The sequence below is a fragment of the Perca fluviatilis genome, chromosome 10 (genome assembly GCF_010015445.1).
Source record: "Perca fluviatilis chromosome 10, GENO_Pfluv_1.0, whole genome shotgun sequence".
Taxonomy (NCBI): domain Eukaryota; kingdom Metazoa; phylum Chordata; class Actinopteri; order Perciformes; family Percidae; genus Perca; species Perca fluviatilis.
In genome coordinates, this window is record NC_053121.1 from 17,727,990 (window position 1) to 17,749,470 (window position 21,481).

Genomic DNA, 21,481 nt, shown 5'->3' on the forward strand with positions numbered 1-21,481 from the left:
CACATCAAACCTTATTTGGTTTCTTCCTCCTCTGACGTGTTTGTATACTGTGGTCTTAGAGTGTTAAGAGTGTCAGCATGATGACAAGTATAAGTAGCAACAGTAGCGTATGTAGGTTATTCAGCTATTCTGCTCAACCTGACAGTGCTCGCTCGCGATCTCATTTAACGACATGAAGAACTTTCAAATTCAAACACTGATGATCATGTGTGTGATGGTCTACGCAGCATCCCTACATTGTAAGGAGCCCTCCCATGAAAAGAAAAATGAGCTGATACAGCTACTAGATGATATTCGTGATCATGCCTCGTCCCTGGAGCGACTGGCCAAAGAATCGGTAAGAAAACCACAAAAATACATGTGGTTTGCTTGTTTTTTTTGTTTTATGATATACTGACTTATATTTCTTATCTCGTCAGAAGAGTAGTGGAACAGTGACCAAGACATCAGATAGTGGCCCAACATGTGTGGTATGTTGGACATCTTTTTCGGATTATTGTTATTATTGTACATTAAGTTTGTCTGACATAGTAGATGCACAACTTGTGAACTTCTCAAGATGATGTTAAGCCTGTTTCTCTAAACTGATTTAAGTCATAACTTCAGCTTGTTAAATAACATTCATAATTGTGCCTTTCTCTACACAGAAGGGCTTCTTCTGTTTGGCTGAGAAGGCTCTGAAGCATGCTACTATATCAGCCAATACAAAACCAGCTGCACAAAACCTCAGCCGTGTGTTGCATCAATTCAACAAAGAGGTAAAGAGGAATTCAATGTTATTGAACATGCTTATTAGTCCTAAACTAAACCAAAAATTAATGAATGCAATTTCAAATTGCTTACAGTGACTCTAAAAGGCATCTGTTCTAACAATGAATACGCTCTTTAATGTAAAACATATTCTCTATCACTTTGTGTGTTCAGATCTTTGTGCGATTAAAACTAAAATTGTCATCATGATTTTGTTTCAGTGTGGGAATAACAACAATTGTTCCCTGCCCACAACTGGATCCAACCAAACCCTATTAGAATTTCTCAGAGACATCAAGCGCTGCATACCGCTGTGCAAGATCCATCTCAGCCAATGTTTGAATCATTAGGAGTGATCATATGTATTATTTAACACGTCATATATATATATATATATGTAACTTATTTCTATTTATTGCAAATGTAATATTTATTTTCCTACATATCTTATTTTTGTAGTGTTTGTATTTATACATCAATAAATTATAATGGCACATTGGTTTGTCGTTTGGAGTCAATATTGTTCACAGCATGCCTGCTGGTGTTTTAGGTATCAGCGATCTATCCTCATCTTTCAAATAAAACAGTAACAGCTGTTTCACACTGAAGAATGTTTTAACATGACTATTTTTTCATTTTTTGAACATGATTTTACTTTTTAAGACACCAATTACTTACTGGGTTTACATATTCTCCAACAGTAGGACATGCAATTAAAAAGTATATTTTTATGGCTCTTATTTGCCATCATAACCTTTTTATTTATTTAAATCCGAGCAATAAACATGAAACCAAGAAAGAGCAACAAAAATGTGAGATAAAATGTGTAAAATAATTTAATAAATAGAATATCCAGGGGTTTGGTGGATGTAAACATTTGACATAAATTATGATACAAAATAAAACTCCACTACAGTTTGCCTCCACTACAGAATATCATAAAATGAAATCATCACCCACAAAAACCTCATACTAGTGCATTAAACTAAGGCATACAGTATGTTTAGTGGAAATGAATGTAACACAAAGGGTTCGGATATTTGACAATAAATAAAAAGACTTGCTTAGAATAGCGAATGGCACTAACATAAGAGCTGGCTGGCATGCATGCCCCTATGCTTCATAAGGGAGAAAAAGTATAAAATGCATTATTCAGTTACATACTTGATACTACATATCCCCCTCTACTTGTTCCCTCCACATTAGTGTTTGTATCTTTTTTCCGCTTTCATGTTAATGATTTCTTTTATTTAATACCACTAAGGCTACAACTCGTGCTCAGAGTATAATCATTTCCTGTAATTTAAGTGAAAATAAACCATTAATTAGAATTCAATTATAATGTGTTCATATCAGAATGGGCTGTTTAGTATGAAAGCAGGAAATCAGTAATACAGAAGTTACAACTTAACTAAAGTGGTGTTCATTGCGAAACACTTAGTGTGTTCAATACACTCAACCCATTTCAGAGCATATGAACGCAGTTTATAGGTCCACAATTTCTATTTTCAACATCTTATTTCAGAGTGTTGCTCATTTGAAAAACCAATGAATTTGCAAGTGAAATGTTTATGCTTGATTCCTCCTTAATGCTAGAGGTGCTAAGGTAAAAGAGCTTTATTCGAACAGAAGCTGCTGCCACCGAAATGCGTTCCAGAGCGACATTAAAATGACATCCAGTCTTACACTATAATACAAATAACAGGTCCCCTTGGCCAAGAGGTCTTAATCCTATCATAGGTGCAGCTCATTCACATTTAAAACCATACCAGCTATACAGTGTATTCAGTTAATCTTTTAAATAATGTTGAACAATAAATTCTTCAGACTCGACTAATGAATTTGTTTCCTAAAGTAACATGGAAGTTGCAGTGAAACCAAGGTGTCCTCTGCGCTGTCTTCACTGCAGAAGGGATTCGATCACAGCATCTGGCTTTGCAGATCTTTTCCTGTGAGGAGATTAAGTCTTATCAACTTCAGAGAACTTTCAGCGCTCTCATTTCTCAGAATAACAGTATATCACGATAACAGCAAATACCATCATGTTCACGCTTCATATCGACAGTCTATAAAGAGACTAATAATACAGAGCAGCCAAACATCCACAGCCAATAACTTTTCTCTTTACTCATTGGAGCAGGATCTGAAATGAACTTTCTTCACTGCCTGCCACTGGGGAAGGGCACGTATTTCTTTTGTCTGCCACTCTGAAATTGTATCTGTCACTTTTGAAATGTATGGGCAGATGAAAGACGAAAGAATGATGCCAGTCAATGTTCAAAGCATAGTAAATTCACAGTGTTTTAATAACACTGAGGCTTTGGGGAAGCCCTATTTTCCAGGGGTGGGCTGTACACATGCGTTTACATGAATGCATGAATTGATGTGTCACTAAAGTGCAGATGAAAAACTGTTAAACAACAAGCTGAAATGGCAAAAGGGCTAAACTTTTATGAACAAGTTGCAGATTACCAGCTAAGAGTGTGAACAAATTACCACAGAATCAGGGTTATCAGATCAAGATCTGATGTGAGAAAGGCAGAGTGAAAATGCAAACCAAGAAGCATTAGAGATGGATTGGAATTGATGTTGAAAAGGTGTAAATGCAGCAGTGTCTCCAAGACCCATATACAATCATTCCTCCCAATAGTAACTAACTAACTGCCGGTGAACAGTCAGTGGAACTGGACATTCGCAAGATGCCTACTAAACTGTTATTGTTGCAACTTAACTGCTAAGCTGCACAAGTTGCTGTGCTTGCATTTTTCAGGTGCATAACCACCACCCTCTGGGCTGACCTCAATCTAGCACGTAGACCGGGGAAACCAAAATAGAAAAAAAAAAAAAAAAAAAAAAAAAAAAAAAAAAAAGGAAAAAAAAAAAAAAAAAAAAAAAAAAAACAAAAAAAAAAAAGAAAAAAAAAAAAAAAAAAAAAAAAAAAAAAAAAACAAAAAAAAAAGAAGAAGGGGGGGGGGGGTGTGGGGTGTTTATTAAAAAGACCTCCTTTTCCTTTTTTTGGGGGGCCCCTTTTCCCTTTTTTTGGGTTCTTTGTTTTTTGAGTTTCATCAGTGACTACATGCTTTTTTTTTTTTTTTTTTTTTCTTTTTTCTCTTTTTTTTTTTATTTTTTTTAAATCCCATGCTTTCCTCTGTGTAGGCCAGATACACATGGGACAAATCCACCTCAAATGGCTACAGCAGGCAGGGACAGAAGACAAGAGAAGTCAACAATACATTGTCAAGAGAGAAAATATCAGGAACATTATTCATTACACAAAACCATCACATGAAGGAACAAAAAAAAAAACATGCAAAAAACTCACATCTTTTTCTTTTTTGTCTGGAGCAGGGGTCTGTTTTCTCATATTGTTGCCAGTGTATGCCACACATTTCTGAAAGTTATAAAGATACAGTACAAAGACACACATTACTAAGAAGTGTTCCTTAACTCAAGAGTCTGAACCTTGACAGTGATGTCGATCAAACTGCAAACCACAGAGTGTGCTTGAAATAAGCAGTGAGCTCACCAGCTGCCATTCTCCAATGTCTTCATTCCAGTGCACGTAATTCTCTATCATCTCCTACACAGGAAACATGAGAAAATATAAAAACTGGAAGCAAAGACAGACATTATTACTGATGCAAAGCTCCCTAAACTAGCTAAGCTACCAGCAGGTTTATGCAGGTGGAGAAACCTAAAAGGTAAAGACAAGTAACAGTTTATGCACTTCTTATGTTTTGTTTAAACCAAATGCAAAGCACATTTTTGCCTCGCCTTACTTGGGAAAAGTCTGAATTCATGCTTTGTCAGGTCTGTTGAAGCAGACAGCTTTTGAAATGCTTGTTTTCTGAATGGAGTTCAGATTGATCAGGGCAATGCTGTGCAGGATATTCTCAACACTGATAGGCCTTCGCCCCACGCCAATTTCGCGCCCAAGGTAAAAAAAATTACCTACCGTAATTTGCATCGCCCGGCACAAATTCAAGTCTTTGCTTTGACTTTGTTAGAGCATCAAAGATTAATCAAATAAAAGTGAACTATTAAATTAATCGCCAACTATTTTTTAAATTGATTAATTGGTTTGGGACATTTTTTTATTGAAAAAATTCTCAGTTTTCAGCTTTTTAAATGTGAATATTTTCTAGTTTCTTCACTCCTCTATGACAGGAAACTGAATATCTTTGAGTTGTGGACAAAACAAGACTTGAGGTTTTTATCTTAGGCTTTGGATAACACTGATCAACATTTTCTGACATTTTATAGACCAAACAACTAATGGATGAATCGAGAAAATAATTGACAATGAAAATAATCGTTAGTTGCAGCCCTAGACTTTGTATGTAATGGTGCTGTGCGAAAAGTTTGCATCAAGTTTGTTGTGTAGAGCTGTTTTTTATAGTTTGTTTGTGTGTGCATTTTGAGCTCTTCTTATTTACATTTAAACCCTGCAAAATCTCAACATGGTGTTAACTGAAGCATATTCTGTGTCACTGTGTGCCTTCTCTGCCTCTTCTCTGTTCATGATTCGGTAGGTTTGTGAGGTTGTGAGCTTTGTACACGCCAGGTCCATGAGGTTCTTCACTTAGAAGAAAAAAACCTAAGCATATGTTACTACATGAATCTCATAATGCATTAATAATAATAAATGCATCTTCTGTATTGGCTGATTTTCTGCTTGTGTCAGGTTATTATACACAGAATAGATAAAACAGCTATATGGATGAAAAGTAACTGTTCCAACACAACCTAAATAAAGTCAAAGTCTGCCAGTGACCAAGGCAGATTTTTATTTGATGCCTCTTCTTTGTGCGTACTGATGTGAGGAACAATATAAGTGATAAGAGGTATTAAGCAAAGGCAAAATACTGAAAACCAGTGCTACAAATGTAAGTACACAAACACAAACATACACACCTGGTATTCCTGGGGAATAAAGTTGTCTATGATGAGCATCTGGAGACGCAGCTCTCGACTCAGCTGGCGGATGTTCTCCAGGAGGCCCTCAATCTCTCTGTGATGCTCTTGCTGCAGATCTGCCATCTAACGGGGAAAAAAACAACCACCACTGTGGATCAATTTGTTTATTTTCCCTGATCAATTAAGACTAATTTCAACCATGTTTCATAACTTATCAGTTTAAGCTTGATTGAAAAAGTATATTATAAAATTTTCTATAGGAATTCGGGCTTTCATAATGATGGGGCAAATGACCCTACGTGCTGTACTGTGCTGTGTCTCTACACACTACACCACCCTGCGGCCCTGACAGGGCATGTATGATCTCTCAGTGTTACTTTTAGGTTTAGCTTACTTCTGATTTGGCAGCCATCAGCATGGTCCATACTTTCTTCAGCTTCTTGGTCTTTCCTTGAGCCTCCTCCTGCAGACTAGTGTACTTCTCTTCTATGTCCAGACGTTCTTGCTGTTTTAAGAGGGAGAGGCAGAGGGATCAGTGATTATGCAGAAGCAATCAAGCAGTCTGTGGTCATGCCAGTTAAATACCCTAAATAGATGGAGGCAGAAGTCAAAATAACGTCCTAAAAACGGTCTTTTGTGTATGTTAAGAAGTTGTTTTCAAATCCTGACGTTTGCATCACTTCAAACTGAAAGGACACAACTCCCCTTGGTATTTCTCTGAACAGTGCTTGTACACAAAGAAAGTGAGAGAGTGAGTATTTTCCAACCACAATGATGCAGCCATTTCAATGTAAATCAAGCCAACGTTGCGACTGACACATTTAGAGTATGTGGTAGCTAATGTCACACCTTGCCACCCACTGTGTCCCATGGAAGAGATGCAGACAGCTGATGTCACATGTGTCTTATTTATTTGGGTGGTTTAGTCATTTGTTAATTTAAGATATCTTAGAAAGAAAAAAAAAAAAAAAGTCTTAACTCCAGGATGATCGGTAGATGATTACAACTTTAACTTCAGTATAGTTACAGCATGACAGTGGTTGGCGTTATCAATTTGATGTAACTAATGCACACATTCATGTAATAATTTCAGTTCATACTGACAACTGCATGAATAACTAACTACTCATCAGCTGATTCACTTAGTAAAGTATTTTTTTATTCTTTAGTTCCCACATCAATATAATTTGTACATAGTAACGAATCCATCATAAAAACATGTGCAAGGAAGACAAGAAACCCCAAGGGGCTTATAAAGGGTCTCCCTTTAAAGTGTATGATAACAGTTTAATATGTAACAACAACGTAGGAGACAAAAGAAAAATCAAATAACAGAACTAAACACATCAATAAGTTTATATGTAGGAAAAAAGAAGACAAAAAACAAACAATGAAGACAAGAATATAAAAGAGAGAAATAAAATGATAAAAATACATAAAAGACCATAAACAAACCATAAAAGAAGATAGAGACAAATATAAAAGTTGAAAGAAAGTGCTTTGCCTACATTAAATAATCAGATTAAACAAGAAGTGACAGCAGTGCAATCGTGATTAAGAAAAAGATACCGCTTGACACCGTTTTTTAAACCTGTTAGGTGAAAGGTAGAAAAAACGCAAAGAAAATTAAAAACTTTAGCTCCTCTGAAATGAAGACTAAACTGAGACAAGGATGTACGAGGTATTTGGTAGTTGGATTGGGTTTTAGTCATCTACACTTACCTCTTTCTCCTCCAGCTCCCTTCGCAGCCGCTCCGCTCTCCTGCGACGTTCTTCCAGTTCATTGTTGGACTCCTGCAAAAGCTTCTCCTGCTCCTCAGCCTTGGCCAAGAGATCCACCCCACCCACGATCACCTTCTTCTCCAAGGCCGACAATTTATCCAGCAAAAGGTGATGCTCCTGCCTAAGGGGTTAGAGATGGAGCAGACTTCAAATGAGTGTTTACCACATCCACTAACAATTGAACTGATGAATACCAGTTTTATGAATACCACATTTAAAAGGTTCATCAAAAATTCAAATATTTCTCTTTTCATGGACTCACTGAGCTTTAAGTAGGTCCTTCTCCCTCTTCTCCAGCTCTGCCCTTGCCTTGTTCCTCTCCTCCTCCTCCATGTCCAGCTTGGCCTCCAACGCCTTCCTTTCCTCTTCAATCTTTGCCTGCATCTCCACCATCTTGTCTGGAGAAACCTTCTTCCTCCCTTAAGAGCGACACACAGGGAACCATGGGGTCTTTAATTGACAGGTTGTTTTAGATGTATCTTCCTATTATACATGCCAAGTTACTTTTCAGTGTATAGGTTACAATTTCAATGCAGTACATTCTATACTGTGGTTTTTAAATCAGCATTAGTAATATTAGTATGTGCCAGTTCAGACCAAAGATTTGCATCTACAAAGTTCTAAAACCTGCCAGTTTACACCACTGAATCGAGATGGTGTATCATCTCCATAGCAACGACTCTTTGTACTTCCCTTTTAACTTCCAGGCTTTTTGTATTGCCGGATATTTATAGCGTCTCAAAATATGAATGTAGATAGTGATAGTGAGATACTTGCTACAGTTGCATTTCTAGTAGTGATAAAACAGCGAAAACATTGTTTCATTTCTCTGATTCACTGCTTTGTTCTAACACCACCCCCTCTCTTCAGTCACTCTCCAGCTCCCTCGACCACATAACATGCTCGCGGGCTGTCATTCGGCCTCCGTATAAAACGCTGCCATTTCGACCAGCTGTTTGTAACAGGTTTTTTTAAGATTATTTTTTGGGGCTTTTCTTGGCTTTATTTATAGGACAGATTAAATCAGGAAAGTGGGAAAAAAAAGGGGGATGACATGCAGCAAAAGGTCAAAACCGAACCCACGGCCGCTGCGACAAGGACTGAGCCACAGTACATGGGGCGCACGCTCAACCAAGTTTGCTAACCAGGCGCCCCGGATGATTTTATTACTATAGTTTGTAGCTGACTTTGCTATTGGCTGTTGAAACCGGTGACGTCCCTTACGTTCTAAAATCAGCCTCTGGCGACTTGACAAGCTGAGTGGCAGGCGACGCCATCAGCCAGCGAGCTACATCCTTTCCCTGCAATGTTCGCGAATCTTTGGCCTGAACTGGGCTTAAGGAACCTTAGTCCTAAGATTATAGAATGCCATTTTATTCAATATAAAATAAATGAATATATACATAAATAAATATGCCTATGAAATACATCCTGGAATAATTAAATGAAGAAATAAATGTATAAATAAATGTAAATATAAATATAAAAATGATTCAATATAGTACAATAAATAAATAGGTTTTACTTTTATTTATTTCATGGACTTTTATTTCATAAGTACACATTTATTTATTTTAGGAGAATTTTGTGTCATGTCACATTTATTTATTTCCCTATCTCTTTATTCCTACTTGTTATATTCAAATGAAGGGGCGTGGCTATCTCTCAGATTCAGACCAGACAAAAGTAACTTGTGCTCCCTCTCCCTGCCTCCCTCCGACTCTCTGTCTCTCCCCACTGCCAAGAGAAAACTTTGCCATGAAGTGAGCGGATACCAGCAACACCGATAAACTTTGCTAATCCAATTAAGATTGCATGACCCCGCTCTCCTTCTTGCGAATCAATCTCAGCTGTGGGGACCACACTAGTTAGTTAGCCAGGTAACCAGACGAACCTGCCAGGCTCATGTTTCATTTCCTCTGGCAGATAGTAATATGCTGGCAATGCCACGCTACTAGCTAGTTGCTTTCAGTCTGAGGCTGTGAGATAGCCACGCCCCTTCATTTGAATATAAGAAGTGGAAATAAATAGAGAGGGAAATAAATAAACAAAATAATATCCCCTGAAATAAATAAATGTGGACTCATGAAATAAAAGTCCATGAAATAAATAAAAGTAAAACCTATTTATCAAACTATATTGCCTCATTTATATATCAACATGAATTTATATATTTATTGCCTCATTTATTTATTTTTATGTATTTATTAATATTAAATATAATATTATTAAATATGGAATAAAAACATAATTCCATATAAGAGTGAGTACCAGTGAGATATGTTTTGACTTGTTAATGCACAGTATACAATTATGGTTAGTATAAGCCAAATTTGAAAATAAGGGAAACTTTATTAAGTGCAAGATTGTCGTAATGATATGGTAACTATGTGAATGGAGAGCATGAGGCACATGGGTGGTAGTCATATATGGACAGACAGAAAAAATGTTAACGCGAATTATACAAAAACCGGTTATCAAATTAGTCTGAATTAATGAAATAGCTACTGAAAACACAGCTGCCATCTGGATAATCTGTGCGAGTAGAGTCACCATTGCTTCAGGACAGTAGGACTATGTAGATTCTTACACCAACCTCTTTCTTCTTGAATTAAGTGGTGTATAGCAAGTCAGACAGGCGGCATTTGCACCAGGAGGATAGAGAGAGAGAGAGAGAGAGAGAGAGAGAGAGAGAGAGAGAAGATGAGCCACATATTACAGAGTGAAGTCGAAAGTCTTATGACTTTACAGAGCGGAAAACCACATACGCCGTGTTCCAAATTATTATGCAAATTATATTTTTCACAAATTTTCCTAAATAGTCGATGCAAATGACAGTGTCATGAATGAAAATGAAAACTGTATTTTTTTTATATTTAAAAATAAAAAATTCAAAATGCACTGTTCCAAATTATTATGCACAACAGAGTTTCAAAGCATTTTATAGGTTGTAAAGAACTGAAAATGGTCATTTGCTGAATTTGCAGTATTAGGAGGTATATTTACTGAAATCAAAAGCAATTTCAATCAAACACATCTTAACAGGGCAAGTTACATGTTAACATAGGACCCCTTCTTTGATATCACCTTCACAATTCTTGCATCCATTGTGAGTTTATGGAGTTCCTGCTAGAATTTCTTTGCAGGATGTCAGAATAGCCTCCCAGAGCTGCTGTTTTGATGCAAACTGCCTCTCACCCTCATAGATCTTTTGCTTGAGGGTGCTCCAAAGGTTCTCAATAGGGTTGAGGTCAGGGGAAGATGTGGGCCACACCATGAGTTTCTCTCCTTTTATGCCCATAGCAGCCTATGACACAGCGGTATTCTTTGCAGCATGAGATGGTGCATTGTCATGCATGAAAATGATTTTTCTATGGAAGGCCCGGTTCTTCTTTTTGTAAAATGGAAGAAAGTGGTCAGTCAGAAACTCTACATACTTTGCCAAGGTCATTTTCACACCTGCAGGGACCCTAAAGGGGCCTACCAGCTCTCTCCCCATGATTCCGGACCAAAAAATGACTCTGCCACCTCCTTGCTGACGTCGCAGCCTTATTGGGACATGGTGGCCATCCACCAACCATCCACTACTCCATCCATCTGGACCATCCAAGGTTGCACGGCACTCATCAGTAAACAAGACTGTTTGAAAATTAGTCTTCATGTATTTCTGGGCCCACTGCAACAGTTTCTGCTTGTAAGGAGAGAAACTCATGGTGTGGCCTCCATCCTCCCCTGACCTCAACCCTATTGAGAACCTTTGGAGCACCCTCAGGTAAAGATCTATGAGGGTGGGAGGCAGTTTGCATCAAAACAGCAGCTCTGGGAGGCTATTCTGACATCCTGCAAAGAAATTCAAGCAGGAACTCCATAAACTCACAATGGATGCAAGAATTGTGAAGGTGATATCAAAGAAGGGGTCTTGTGTAACTTGCCCTGTTAAGATGCGTTTGATTGAAATAGCTTTTGATTTCAGTAAATATGACCTAATGCTGCAAATTCAGCAAATGACCATTTTCAGTTCTTGACAACCTATAAAATGCTTTGAAACTCTGTTGTGCATAATAATTTGGAACAGTGCATTTTGAATTTGTTTTTTTTAAATACTGTTTTCATTGGGTGGTTCGTTCAATGAAATTCGACTTATACCCTAACAGTTGGTGACTTGAAAATTATACTGACTGTCATTTGCATCGACTATTTAGGAAAATCAGTGAAAAATGTCATTTGCATAATAATTCGGAACACAGTGTATAGAAAAGTGGGACAAGTCAAACAAGAGAAAGCAAAGTTTCAGTAGGAATAACAAAATGTCGTAGGCAAAGTGACGGTGGATAGACATGAGACAAAAAAAACATCACTTCAGACAATGAAACATGATGTGGGTGATTTACGCCTTTAAGGGACAGGAGTTACAAATTATACACAAAGCCTGGCAGAGGTCACGTGTTAACTAGTCTGGATCAACAGAAGTACATTTCCAGAATAAAGCCTGACATCCATCAAAAAGGTGTCCACTTAGGTCATGCATGGAAAATATTTAAAAATGTAACTTTGGATTGTGCCCTTTTAAATTCATGGATCTGTCCCAAGACATCCTTATCAACACACCAGGAACCTTTGCAATCAATTGCATGTAAAAACAATATGTGGGACATGGTCAGTAGCAGTGGGGGGGAGGGGGTCTGGGCTGTAAGTCAACAGGAGTGGCACAGAAATAGGGAAAGTATAAAGCCCCTTTCACACATGCACTGTAATCCATAAATGCTCTGGGTAAACTTACTCTGGCAATTTGCCTACTCAGGGCCTTAAACAGCTCAGGTGTCAATTAAATGAACAACATTAACAGAGAAGGTTACCATAAAGTTGATTTACTTCGGTTTAATAAAAAACTCTACTGTGAAATCCTGAATCAATAATATAATGCAAACTAGAAAGAGTTCACATGCACAAGTTGTTAATTCAAAATTTTCTGTTTTGATAATAAGTAGGAATTTTAATTTGCATTTGGATCTGTATTATAAACACATAGTGGCAGATAGAATGTGTGATAAGTATAAAAGATGTTAAGAAATCCTTTAAAGGGGAGTACCGGTGGTCTAGTGCTTAAGGCGCATGTCCCCAGTTCATGTCCGACCGGGGACCTTTGTTGCATGTCACTCCTCATCTCTCTCTTCCCTCATTTATATACACTAGTGCAGTGCCCATTCCAAACATGCCTGTTTGGAATGGGCCGATTGCTTGTCCTCCTGTATTGCGGCTTGTAGCTTTCTCCAGAACCGTTGTACTCCGAAATAACTTATAGAAAGCCTCCAAAGCACTTAATAACCCAAATGTAGGCCTACACTACTAACGTACTGTGTTCTTGTACTTCAGAAGAAAACATACATTTACCTGACAGAGAACGTTGCAGATTAAGATTCTACTCACAAAATACCACCATTAAAATATGATGCATTAAACTATCCTGCATTATATTAGAGTTGAAAATCTCCACCTTGAAGTACATTGTGCTGAATGATAATGCCTCTCTTTTCACTTTAACCAAACATTTGAAAGCAGAACTTGCACTGTGCGGTCACAGGCGGTTTTATATAGCATAAGTAAAGCACCTCCTGAATGTGAGTTTTTTTGTAATTGTGTTTTTTTTTGTAAAACTCAACCTGTAACACATGTTGCAGGTTCAATCAGCCGCGGTTCAGCTGCGGCCCATTTAGAGATTCAACGTGTCTGCTTTTTTTGCGTAGCAGTTACACATCGTGGTAGTTTTAGGCGATGTGGCCCGGGCGGTGGAATTCATTTGACTAGAGATTCAGCGTGCCTTCTCCAGGTAGGGAATGAGTCCTTACCCCAAGTGAAGGAGTTCAAGTACCTTGGGGTTTTGTTCGCGAGTGAGGGGACAATGGAGCGGGAGATTGGTCGGAGAATCGGCGCAGCGGGTGCGGTATTACATTCCATCTATCGCACCGTTGTGACGAAAAGAGAGCTGAGCCAGAAGGCAAAGCTCTCGATCTACCGGTCAGTTTTCGTTCCTACCTACTACCTATGGTCATGAAGGCTGGCGTCATGACCGAAAGAACGAGATCCAGGGTGCAAGCGCGCCGAAATGGGTTTCCTTCAGGAGGGTGGCTGGCGTCTCCCTTAGATAGAAGAGTGTGCTAGAAAGCTCAGTCATCCGTGAGGAGCTTCGAGTAGAGCCGCTGCTCCTTGCGCCGAAAGGGAGCCAGTTGAGGTGGTCGGGCATCTGGTAAGGATGCCCCTGGGCGCCCCCTAGGGAGGTGTTCCAGGCACGTCCAGCTGGGAGGAGGCCTCGGGGAAGACCCAGGACTAGGTGGAGGGATTATATCTCCAACCTGGCCTGGGCACACGCTCGGGATCCCCGGAGTCGGAGCTAGTTAATGTTCGGCTTTCGAAAAGGAAAAGAAGTTTGGGGGTCCCCTGCTGAGCGGCTCTCCCGCCGACCGACACGGATAAAGCGGACGAAGATGGATGGATGGATGGATGGATAGAGATTCAGCGTGTCCCCTATTTCATTCATTTCCATGTAGGGTAGACAGCAATGAGTTTTTGGCAGATGATAAGTTTTTGGCAAGACACCTGTAGCCGGTGAACCGCAATCAACGAGCCATGTAGGGATTCATCAACTCCCCGCTGCTGTACTGGGCATGTGTGGGGACACCGAGATATCTAGATGTATGTATGTACACACACGCGTAGAAATGGTTGTGCGTGAAAATCCCAGTAACTGAGCAGATTGTGAAATACTCAGACCAGCCCGTCTGGCAACAACAACCATGCCATGCTCAAAGTTGCTTAGATCACATTTCTTTCCCATTCTGACATTCAGTTTGGAGTTCAGGAGAGTGTCTAGACCTGGACCACACCCCTAAATGCATTGAAGCAGCTGCCATGTGATTGGTTGATTAGATAATTGCATTAATGAGAAATTTAACAGGTGTTCCTAATAATCCTTTAGGTTAGTGTATAGTCAAACTCACTTTAGATAATACCTTAGATAATCTTAACAGAGGTAAAAAAAAAGAAAATTGGGTTTTCTGATGTTAAAATTTCCATGCAGTCCTGTTGAGAATGTGCGAGAAGATGTGAATAATGTGCGCCCATCTACAGACAGCTTTGCAATTTCACACTATGATGATAACAAAAGGATAAAAAACATATCAAGCCAACCACTAAAGAGGAAACACTATGAATGACTCAAGCGGTATATGAGACAAGTCATCAGGAAAAACCCTATGAAAATCACCTACATATACAGTGCAAACATAAAAAAGACCACACTGAAACACATCAGTTAAGTAACCTTAATTTTCAGCTTTCACTCATGCCAACTGTTTTTTAAAATATAAACAGAAACATGTTAAAGCTACAAACAGCATGCAAGCAAATCAGGAATTAAAGAGAGAAAAACAAACTTTGAAATATTTTCCATTTTTAAGTACAGTAGTGTGGCTGCTGACAAGACTGCAAATCCTCTGTCAAATTTCATTTAGGACTAAACTGACAAGGAGCATTTCTCGAGGGGAGCTACAGGGTGTTTTAACAACTATTGGGGATGCTTAAGAGGAGGCAAGCCTCCCAAAGCACTGCCTGTGGTCAGCAATCAAGTCATGGAGATAAACAACCAATCAGCCGCAAAATCATTAAGAAAGCCTGTAAGGTATGATAACGAATACGCTCTTAATCCTCGATGGATATTTTATTTTTTTGTAAACTGACATGCTACGGCAGTGATTCCACCATGGTGTCAAAACAATCTGGATTGTTCACAAGTTACCGACTCAGCATGGAATTATTTTAAGTATAGAGGAGCTCAGTGTAAATGCCAAAAACACTTCTTTACATTAATATTCCAACGAGAATTTGTATGGAATCCATGTGTGAAAAGGGCTCAAGTTTGTGGGCAGGTGGGTTGGTAGAGCAGAGTGCTGCTCCAACTCACTATTCTGAGGTTTATCCTCTGTCTCAGTGGGTGGTGGCACTGAGGAGGAGCAGGCAAATTCTGAGCTATTGCTGCTGCTGCTGCTGCCACTGTCTGGAAAAGAAGCAGAGGAAGCACCCCTCCCACCAAAGCCCACAGTGAGAAACAGGTAGAGCTTAAAGCAAAATGTAGGTTCTTTATGTAGATCCAACAAATCAGGGGGCTGCAACTGCACACATGCAAAGTGCAGATACAGCACAGCACCATACTCACAGAAGCTGAATGATTTGGTTATTAATTCAGAGTAACCTAATGACACAGTATTAGAATGAAAAATAATAATATCTGGAAATTATAAAAGACATATCCATAGAAATAAAATGTTTATTTCGTTGGAGATACCAATAGAAAATCATCATGGAACATGACCTCACATAGTGTGAGCACTGCAACATATTGTGGTGACCTAATGATGTTCTTTTCATCTATATTTAACACTAAACTAAAAAACTGAAAAGAGTAGAATGTGACGATACAAGGGAAACTCCTAAATGAGAAAGGGGTTATGTTTATGGAAGCCTGGTAACAAACAGTAGAACCTAACTAGTGACCTAAAAGCAACTTCAGCTCAATAAGTATCTAAGGAACTGAATGCTGACTCATATTACAATTAATATGCTGACAAGAGATTAAACTGATGTATATCCAACAACTTACAAAAACCACTCTCTACAGGCTTATGAAGATTGCAACAACAGATTTTCAGTCATTTGCACTCATGCACACTTGCATCTGTGTAAGTTAATAACAAATTCTTACCTCTTCTTTTTCTGCGGCCTTCTCCTGCCACCCCTCCTTCATCATCACCCTCATCCATCTCTTCTGATCCACTTCCCTCTGATCCAGATATCTCTTCACCTAGAATTGCACAAAAACACAGGTAAAAAAAAAAGACAAGTCAGTCTTGAAAAAAATACTTGTAATAAAAACAGCATGATTACTTTTTACTGTGCGGCTTATTACCTTCCACCAGTTTCTTCTTTAGCTCCTCAATCTCCTTCTGAAACTGGCGCAAAAGGGCATCCTTTGGATCCTCATTGATCCTGGCTTTGTTCTTGATGTTTTTAGCCCTATTAGCGTAGCGCAGGGTACTGATGGTCTCATCATAGTTATAGTCTGCAGGTCCTATATTTGCACACTGGTGGGGAGAAGTATGCCATTTAAAAAGTGTGGCAAAAACTGTGATGTCAAAGTCAAGTATATAAAAATGCTCAGAATTTATAAATGCTTCGGAAATGCACATTTATAGCTCTCTGAAATTAAGCATTTGTTGCTTTGATCACTTAATGTTTAAAAAGAGTTTGTTTCTGCTTCTAGTACAATTTTCAACTTTCACTCTACCATCATGGTCTTGGAGTTTCCTCCTAGTGAATCCTGCAGCAGACGGGTTAGTTTAGAGTTCCTGTAGGGCACGTGTGTACTCTTGCCGTCCACCAGGGCAGAGATGACGTTACCCAGCGTGGAGAGAGAGAGATTAATCTTTGTCGCTTCCTTTAAACGCTGACCTGTTGCTCCAGTCTTGCCCTGTCTTTCCGAGCCCTGTAGGGGTAGAGGGGCAGATTAATTGGTGGTGGTCAGACGGATTGCAGGCAATTATATCTTAGTTACGTCCGTATCATCTCATTTTCTTGGAAGTAGTTTATTTTCACTGAGAAATTTCTGGCTGCAGATACATACCGCAAGATCAACCAGATGAAGCTTTCCCATGCGCACATGCTGGTTTCCATCCACACCCTTCTCGCTGCACTCGATGGTGATGGTGAAGATAGCATGAGAACGGGAGCTGTGTTCATTCATGTTTGTGGCCCCGACAGAACCTAAATGCAGTGAAATATCATTTGATCAGACAACAGGACTAATTTTTTTTATAAAAAAGTATAAAAACGTGCAATGGACTTGGAATTGAACGATTATCTGGAAGATGGCAAAAGCACATTGCAATAAAGTATAAAAAAATACAACATGACTCATGAGTATTATGTACCTAAAATCTTTAAAAGTTAGGCTGATTATTATATGGGAATGACTATCTCAGCACTTTATAAAATTTCTATTCAAGCTTTTTCTGACGTCCAACAGAACATAAAGTATGCACAAGTAGTCTTTGCACATAAGCCCATTGCTTAATGGTTTGCATGCATTGCATTTTAAATAAAGAAACAAATACAGAGATTTTATTTTATGTATATCAATTAACTAAATCCACACAATGTTGTATATAATGCAAGACTGAAACATTGCTTCAGCCTCTTTAAAGTTTGTCTATATTTCCATTTCTTGCAAGCAAGGCCCTTCTTATGTGGTTTCATTACATATTGCACAGATAAATATCTCAGTGAAAAACATCAATGTTTGATTTTTTGGGGGGTAACGTTTCCCTTCTTCATGCTGTCAATGTTTCTGCTCACGGTTTTTGTGGCCCATGGTCATAATCCTGTCCATGTCATCTGCATTGTTCACGACGTAACCAGAGAGGTCTTTGATATACACGCCAACATCTGGTCTTTCTTTGACCTGTGAGGAAAAAATTTTACTTTATCAACTGCTGTCAGCATCAAAAAAGTTAATACAAGCAAATCTAATCAGCCATCTTCTACAAGTTTTCCTGTTAGGTAAAATGACTGTAATGCCCTTTATGACAGGTCCTCCAAGACAGTTTTGAGATGAATCACTGAACTCTATGTTTTAGTGTTGGTTTTAAATATCCTTTTACCTCTAGCCTCTGCATCTGGTCCTTGCCCAACAGGTCTCGCACTTCCTCATTGTAAATCTCCAGGTATGAAACACGAACCAAAAACCTGTGAAAGTGAAATGTGTATTCAAATGCTGAAATGTACAGCTGCAAATGGCAACAGGCTCTGTTTACATGTAGCCTTTTTATTCTGCTAATAAAAAATGCCTTCCATAAGCAATCTAATCAGAATAAATATCTGAAAGAAATTAAATTCCTTTTGTTAAGGGATGGTCTAAACTTTCATAATCGGTTAACCAGATGGATTTTTTTCTTTAAATGCTTTGCCAAAATAAGTTTTATTTTCTGAATATGCATGAGCTCCCTCATTAAAATTAGAAATGCACAACCCTCACCACCAATATTTGTTATATTTCAAGTTTCTTTCTTAAAGAAACCATCTTTGAATAGGTGTTTTTACTTGCAGGGCGGTAAACAAAAAGCTTGCCTTGTTTTAAATTCAGTAAGACTCATAACAGTTCGTTCAGATAAAACTATTGCTTCCGTAAAAAACCAATGTGGTTACCAGTTAAAAAGCCCTGTCCATAGATTACTTTATTTCAAATGATTGCTTATGGTGGAGTATGCATATTAGAAAACTAAAACAAGACTAAAAATAAAACAAGACACCAAAGATTTCACTTAATTTGACGCTGATGTACACTGGGAATTGTCAGCTGGACTAATTATGCGTGTAGACAAAATGTGTTTTTTTGCTGATTTTACTGAATGTCTGCCTAATGATTGCTTTCTTACCTTGTGTCACCCTCTGCCTTGGCAATGTGACCAAAAACATGAGCAAAGGAGTTTGGGATTATCCCTCGGAGTTCTGGCACTGCTCTCACACCCTCCATGGTGAACGTTTTTCCTGTGCCAGTTTGCCCATATGCAAAAATCGTGCCTGAAATGAACAGCAGAGCATAAAGTCCTATATATATTAGTTCTATATTACAGTTAAAAAAACACAAATTTGAGGATTAGATTTAATACAGGCTACAAAGTGCACGTTTGAGTGGCTGTATTAAAATACCTCTAACAGTTAATGCAGTCATTACAATGATTGATGATGCACATTTTATAGCAATGGTTTATAAATAAAAAATAAAATTTTACCATTGTATCCCTCTAATACGGAGTCAATTATGGGGCGGGCAGTGAGATTGTAGACATCCAGCTGTTTGCTGTCTGGTCCAAACACAGTGTCAAATGTGAAAGTCTTAGGAGGCTCATGGGGCGTCTCCAGTTTGTTAACCGTTATGGTCCCACGATTCTCGTCCACAATGACGGCCTGTTTGTGGCTCATCATCTTCTCTTTCTGGTTGAAGGGACGACATCTCACCACCACCTTGACATTATCATTGACCTCCTGCTTGTCAGGTTTCTCAAGCTTATTGCTCTGAAAAAAGTAATGAGAGATAGATATGCCACAGGATATAACGTTAAGACATTATGTAACGTTAGTGACAATTAACAAGCAAACCTAAAATTTCAGTTAACCGACATGGACATAAGGGCAAAGCTGTCAAGCTGTTTAAAGTAAATAACACCAAGTAGTCAGTGTTAGACTAGCTAGCTATATATATATATATATATATATATATATATATATATATATATATATATATATATAGCTATATATATATATATATATATAGCTAGCTATATATATATATATATATATATATATATATATATATAAAAAATATGAGCGTGCAGCTAGCTTAGCTAAGTGACTCGTTCAAAAAGAAGCTAGCTAACGGTATCTGCATTGCATTTGCTGGGTTGCTAACGTTAGGCAGGCAATATGGGCAAACGTTACTAGCTAATGTTGAAGATAAGGTTTGCTGGGTTGCTAGCTAATATATCCATGGTTGCTAGGCAGGCTAACGTTACTAACTAGCTAACTGAAGATACCGTTAGCTAACTAGCACGATAAATGGACAATAGCAATTTTGGAAACAACTATTTTATGTCAAACCACCACACTGTTAACACTTCGTGCTAATTGATTTGTGGTGACTGGGAAAACCGAACGTCGAAAACAGTGTACCATTTCCTTGTTTCCTAGCTACTACACGAACGACAACTGGTAAGCTAACGATGCTAACCGGTTAGCATCACATCAGGGAGGTCGGAGGAAGGGAGGAACCCCTTTGCAAACAAAACCAATACAAACAGGCGTGTCGACTTACCGGCATAGTGAGAATACAGAAAGGCGATTATAGCATCTAAAATTGACAATTCAATATTTGTAAGGCGTTGTTCATTTGACTCTAGCTAGGTAGCTAATCCGAAGAATTGAAATGCCAGCGCAATGCCCATATCATCAAGGGCTCTCACATCCGATAGCTTGTTGTCAGGTCTATGTCAGACTGCGCATGCGCAGGGGTAGGTGGAAGGAGGGGGGGTCTTCTTCAGTTGTTTGGTTACAGTATCTACTAAATGGCATCTTTGTGATCATAATATCTAACATATCGATATCGGGCACACACAAAGGTGGAAAATGTATACATTTACTGTAGCACTTACTGTAGGTGATGCAGTGCAGTGTAATAAAAGTACAGAAGTACAAAACTCCAAACATTAGTTGCTGGGCCCCATTAACCCCCCATTCCACCCACTCTCTGTGCATTGTGTTTGACATTCCTATGCTAGAATACTGCCTGACCCCAAGTTTACTGTGTGTTAATTTGATTATACACACATTCATTTGGCACATACCCTTTGTGCACAATACTGAATTAATGAAGGTCTTAAAACTAGATTTTGACTAGCGCTAGGCTGATAAATAGCAGATAATAAAATCGGCCAGGCCGATATTAGCTTTTTGCAGATATACTGGTATCAGAGGCTATATGTCGGCAGATAAGTATCATCAAATTGCAGTAAAGACATTCCAAAGAAATGCTTGATGTTTTTTTAGGAACAGTGTCTTCATTACATAAAATTAAGACAAAATAATTACAAGTTAATTTTTCAACTATATGTCCCACTAAGCACAAACTATTTTATAACCACATTTAAGGGGTCCCTATCAAACATGTTTGGTTCGTATGTGTTTATGTGCCTCTTATTAGCTCCTTATTATGTGATATTGTGCTTTAGTGGTACATATTCCCAGTCATTTTGAGTATTTAAATTACCACATGTGACCAACCGTAAATTAGTGGGGCCCCTAGGCATGTAGATAATCCAGTTTTTCTTATGCCTGTAGCCACAGATTGCAGAATAAGGTTTAACATGTAGAATATAGGGTAGCTCCGAAAACATAATATGGAGTTGTTAACTCAGTTGCCATACTAAAA

General features: G+C 38.5%; 1 protein-coding gene across 1 annotated transcript; it reads right to left on the minus strand.

Annotated features, from left to right (window-relative positions):
* Positions 1 to 1,563: 1,563 nt before the first annotated feature.
* On the minus strand, positions 1,564 to 20,558 carry kif3a (kinesin family member 3A). The gene is made up of 20 exons (XM_039813689.1): positions 20,369 to 20,558; positions 19,290 to 19,572; positions 18,933 to 19,077; positions 18,159 to 18,243; positions 17,854 to 17,959; positions 17,123 to 17,262; positions 16,787 to 16,984; positions 16,409 to 16,583; positions 16,205 to 16,303; positions 15,407 to 15,499; positions 10,046 to 10,054; positions 7,712 to 7,868; positions 7,390 to 7,570; positions 6,062 to 6,172; positions 5,665 to 5,790; positions 4,277 to 4,330; positions 4,073 to 4,141; positions 3,883 to 3,941; positions 3,762 to 3,823; positions 1,564 to 2,709 (listed from the first exon to the last, which is right to left on the minus strand). Exons 1-20 carry the CDS (start codon positions 20,372 to 20,374, stop codon positions 2,651 to 2,653), a joined length of 2,217 nt encoding a protein of 738 aa, XP_039669623.1. The 5' UTR covers positions 20,375 to 20,558; the 3' UTR covers positions 1,564 to 2,650.
* Between the last annotated feature and the right edge of the window lie 923 nt (positions 20,559 to 21,481).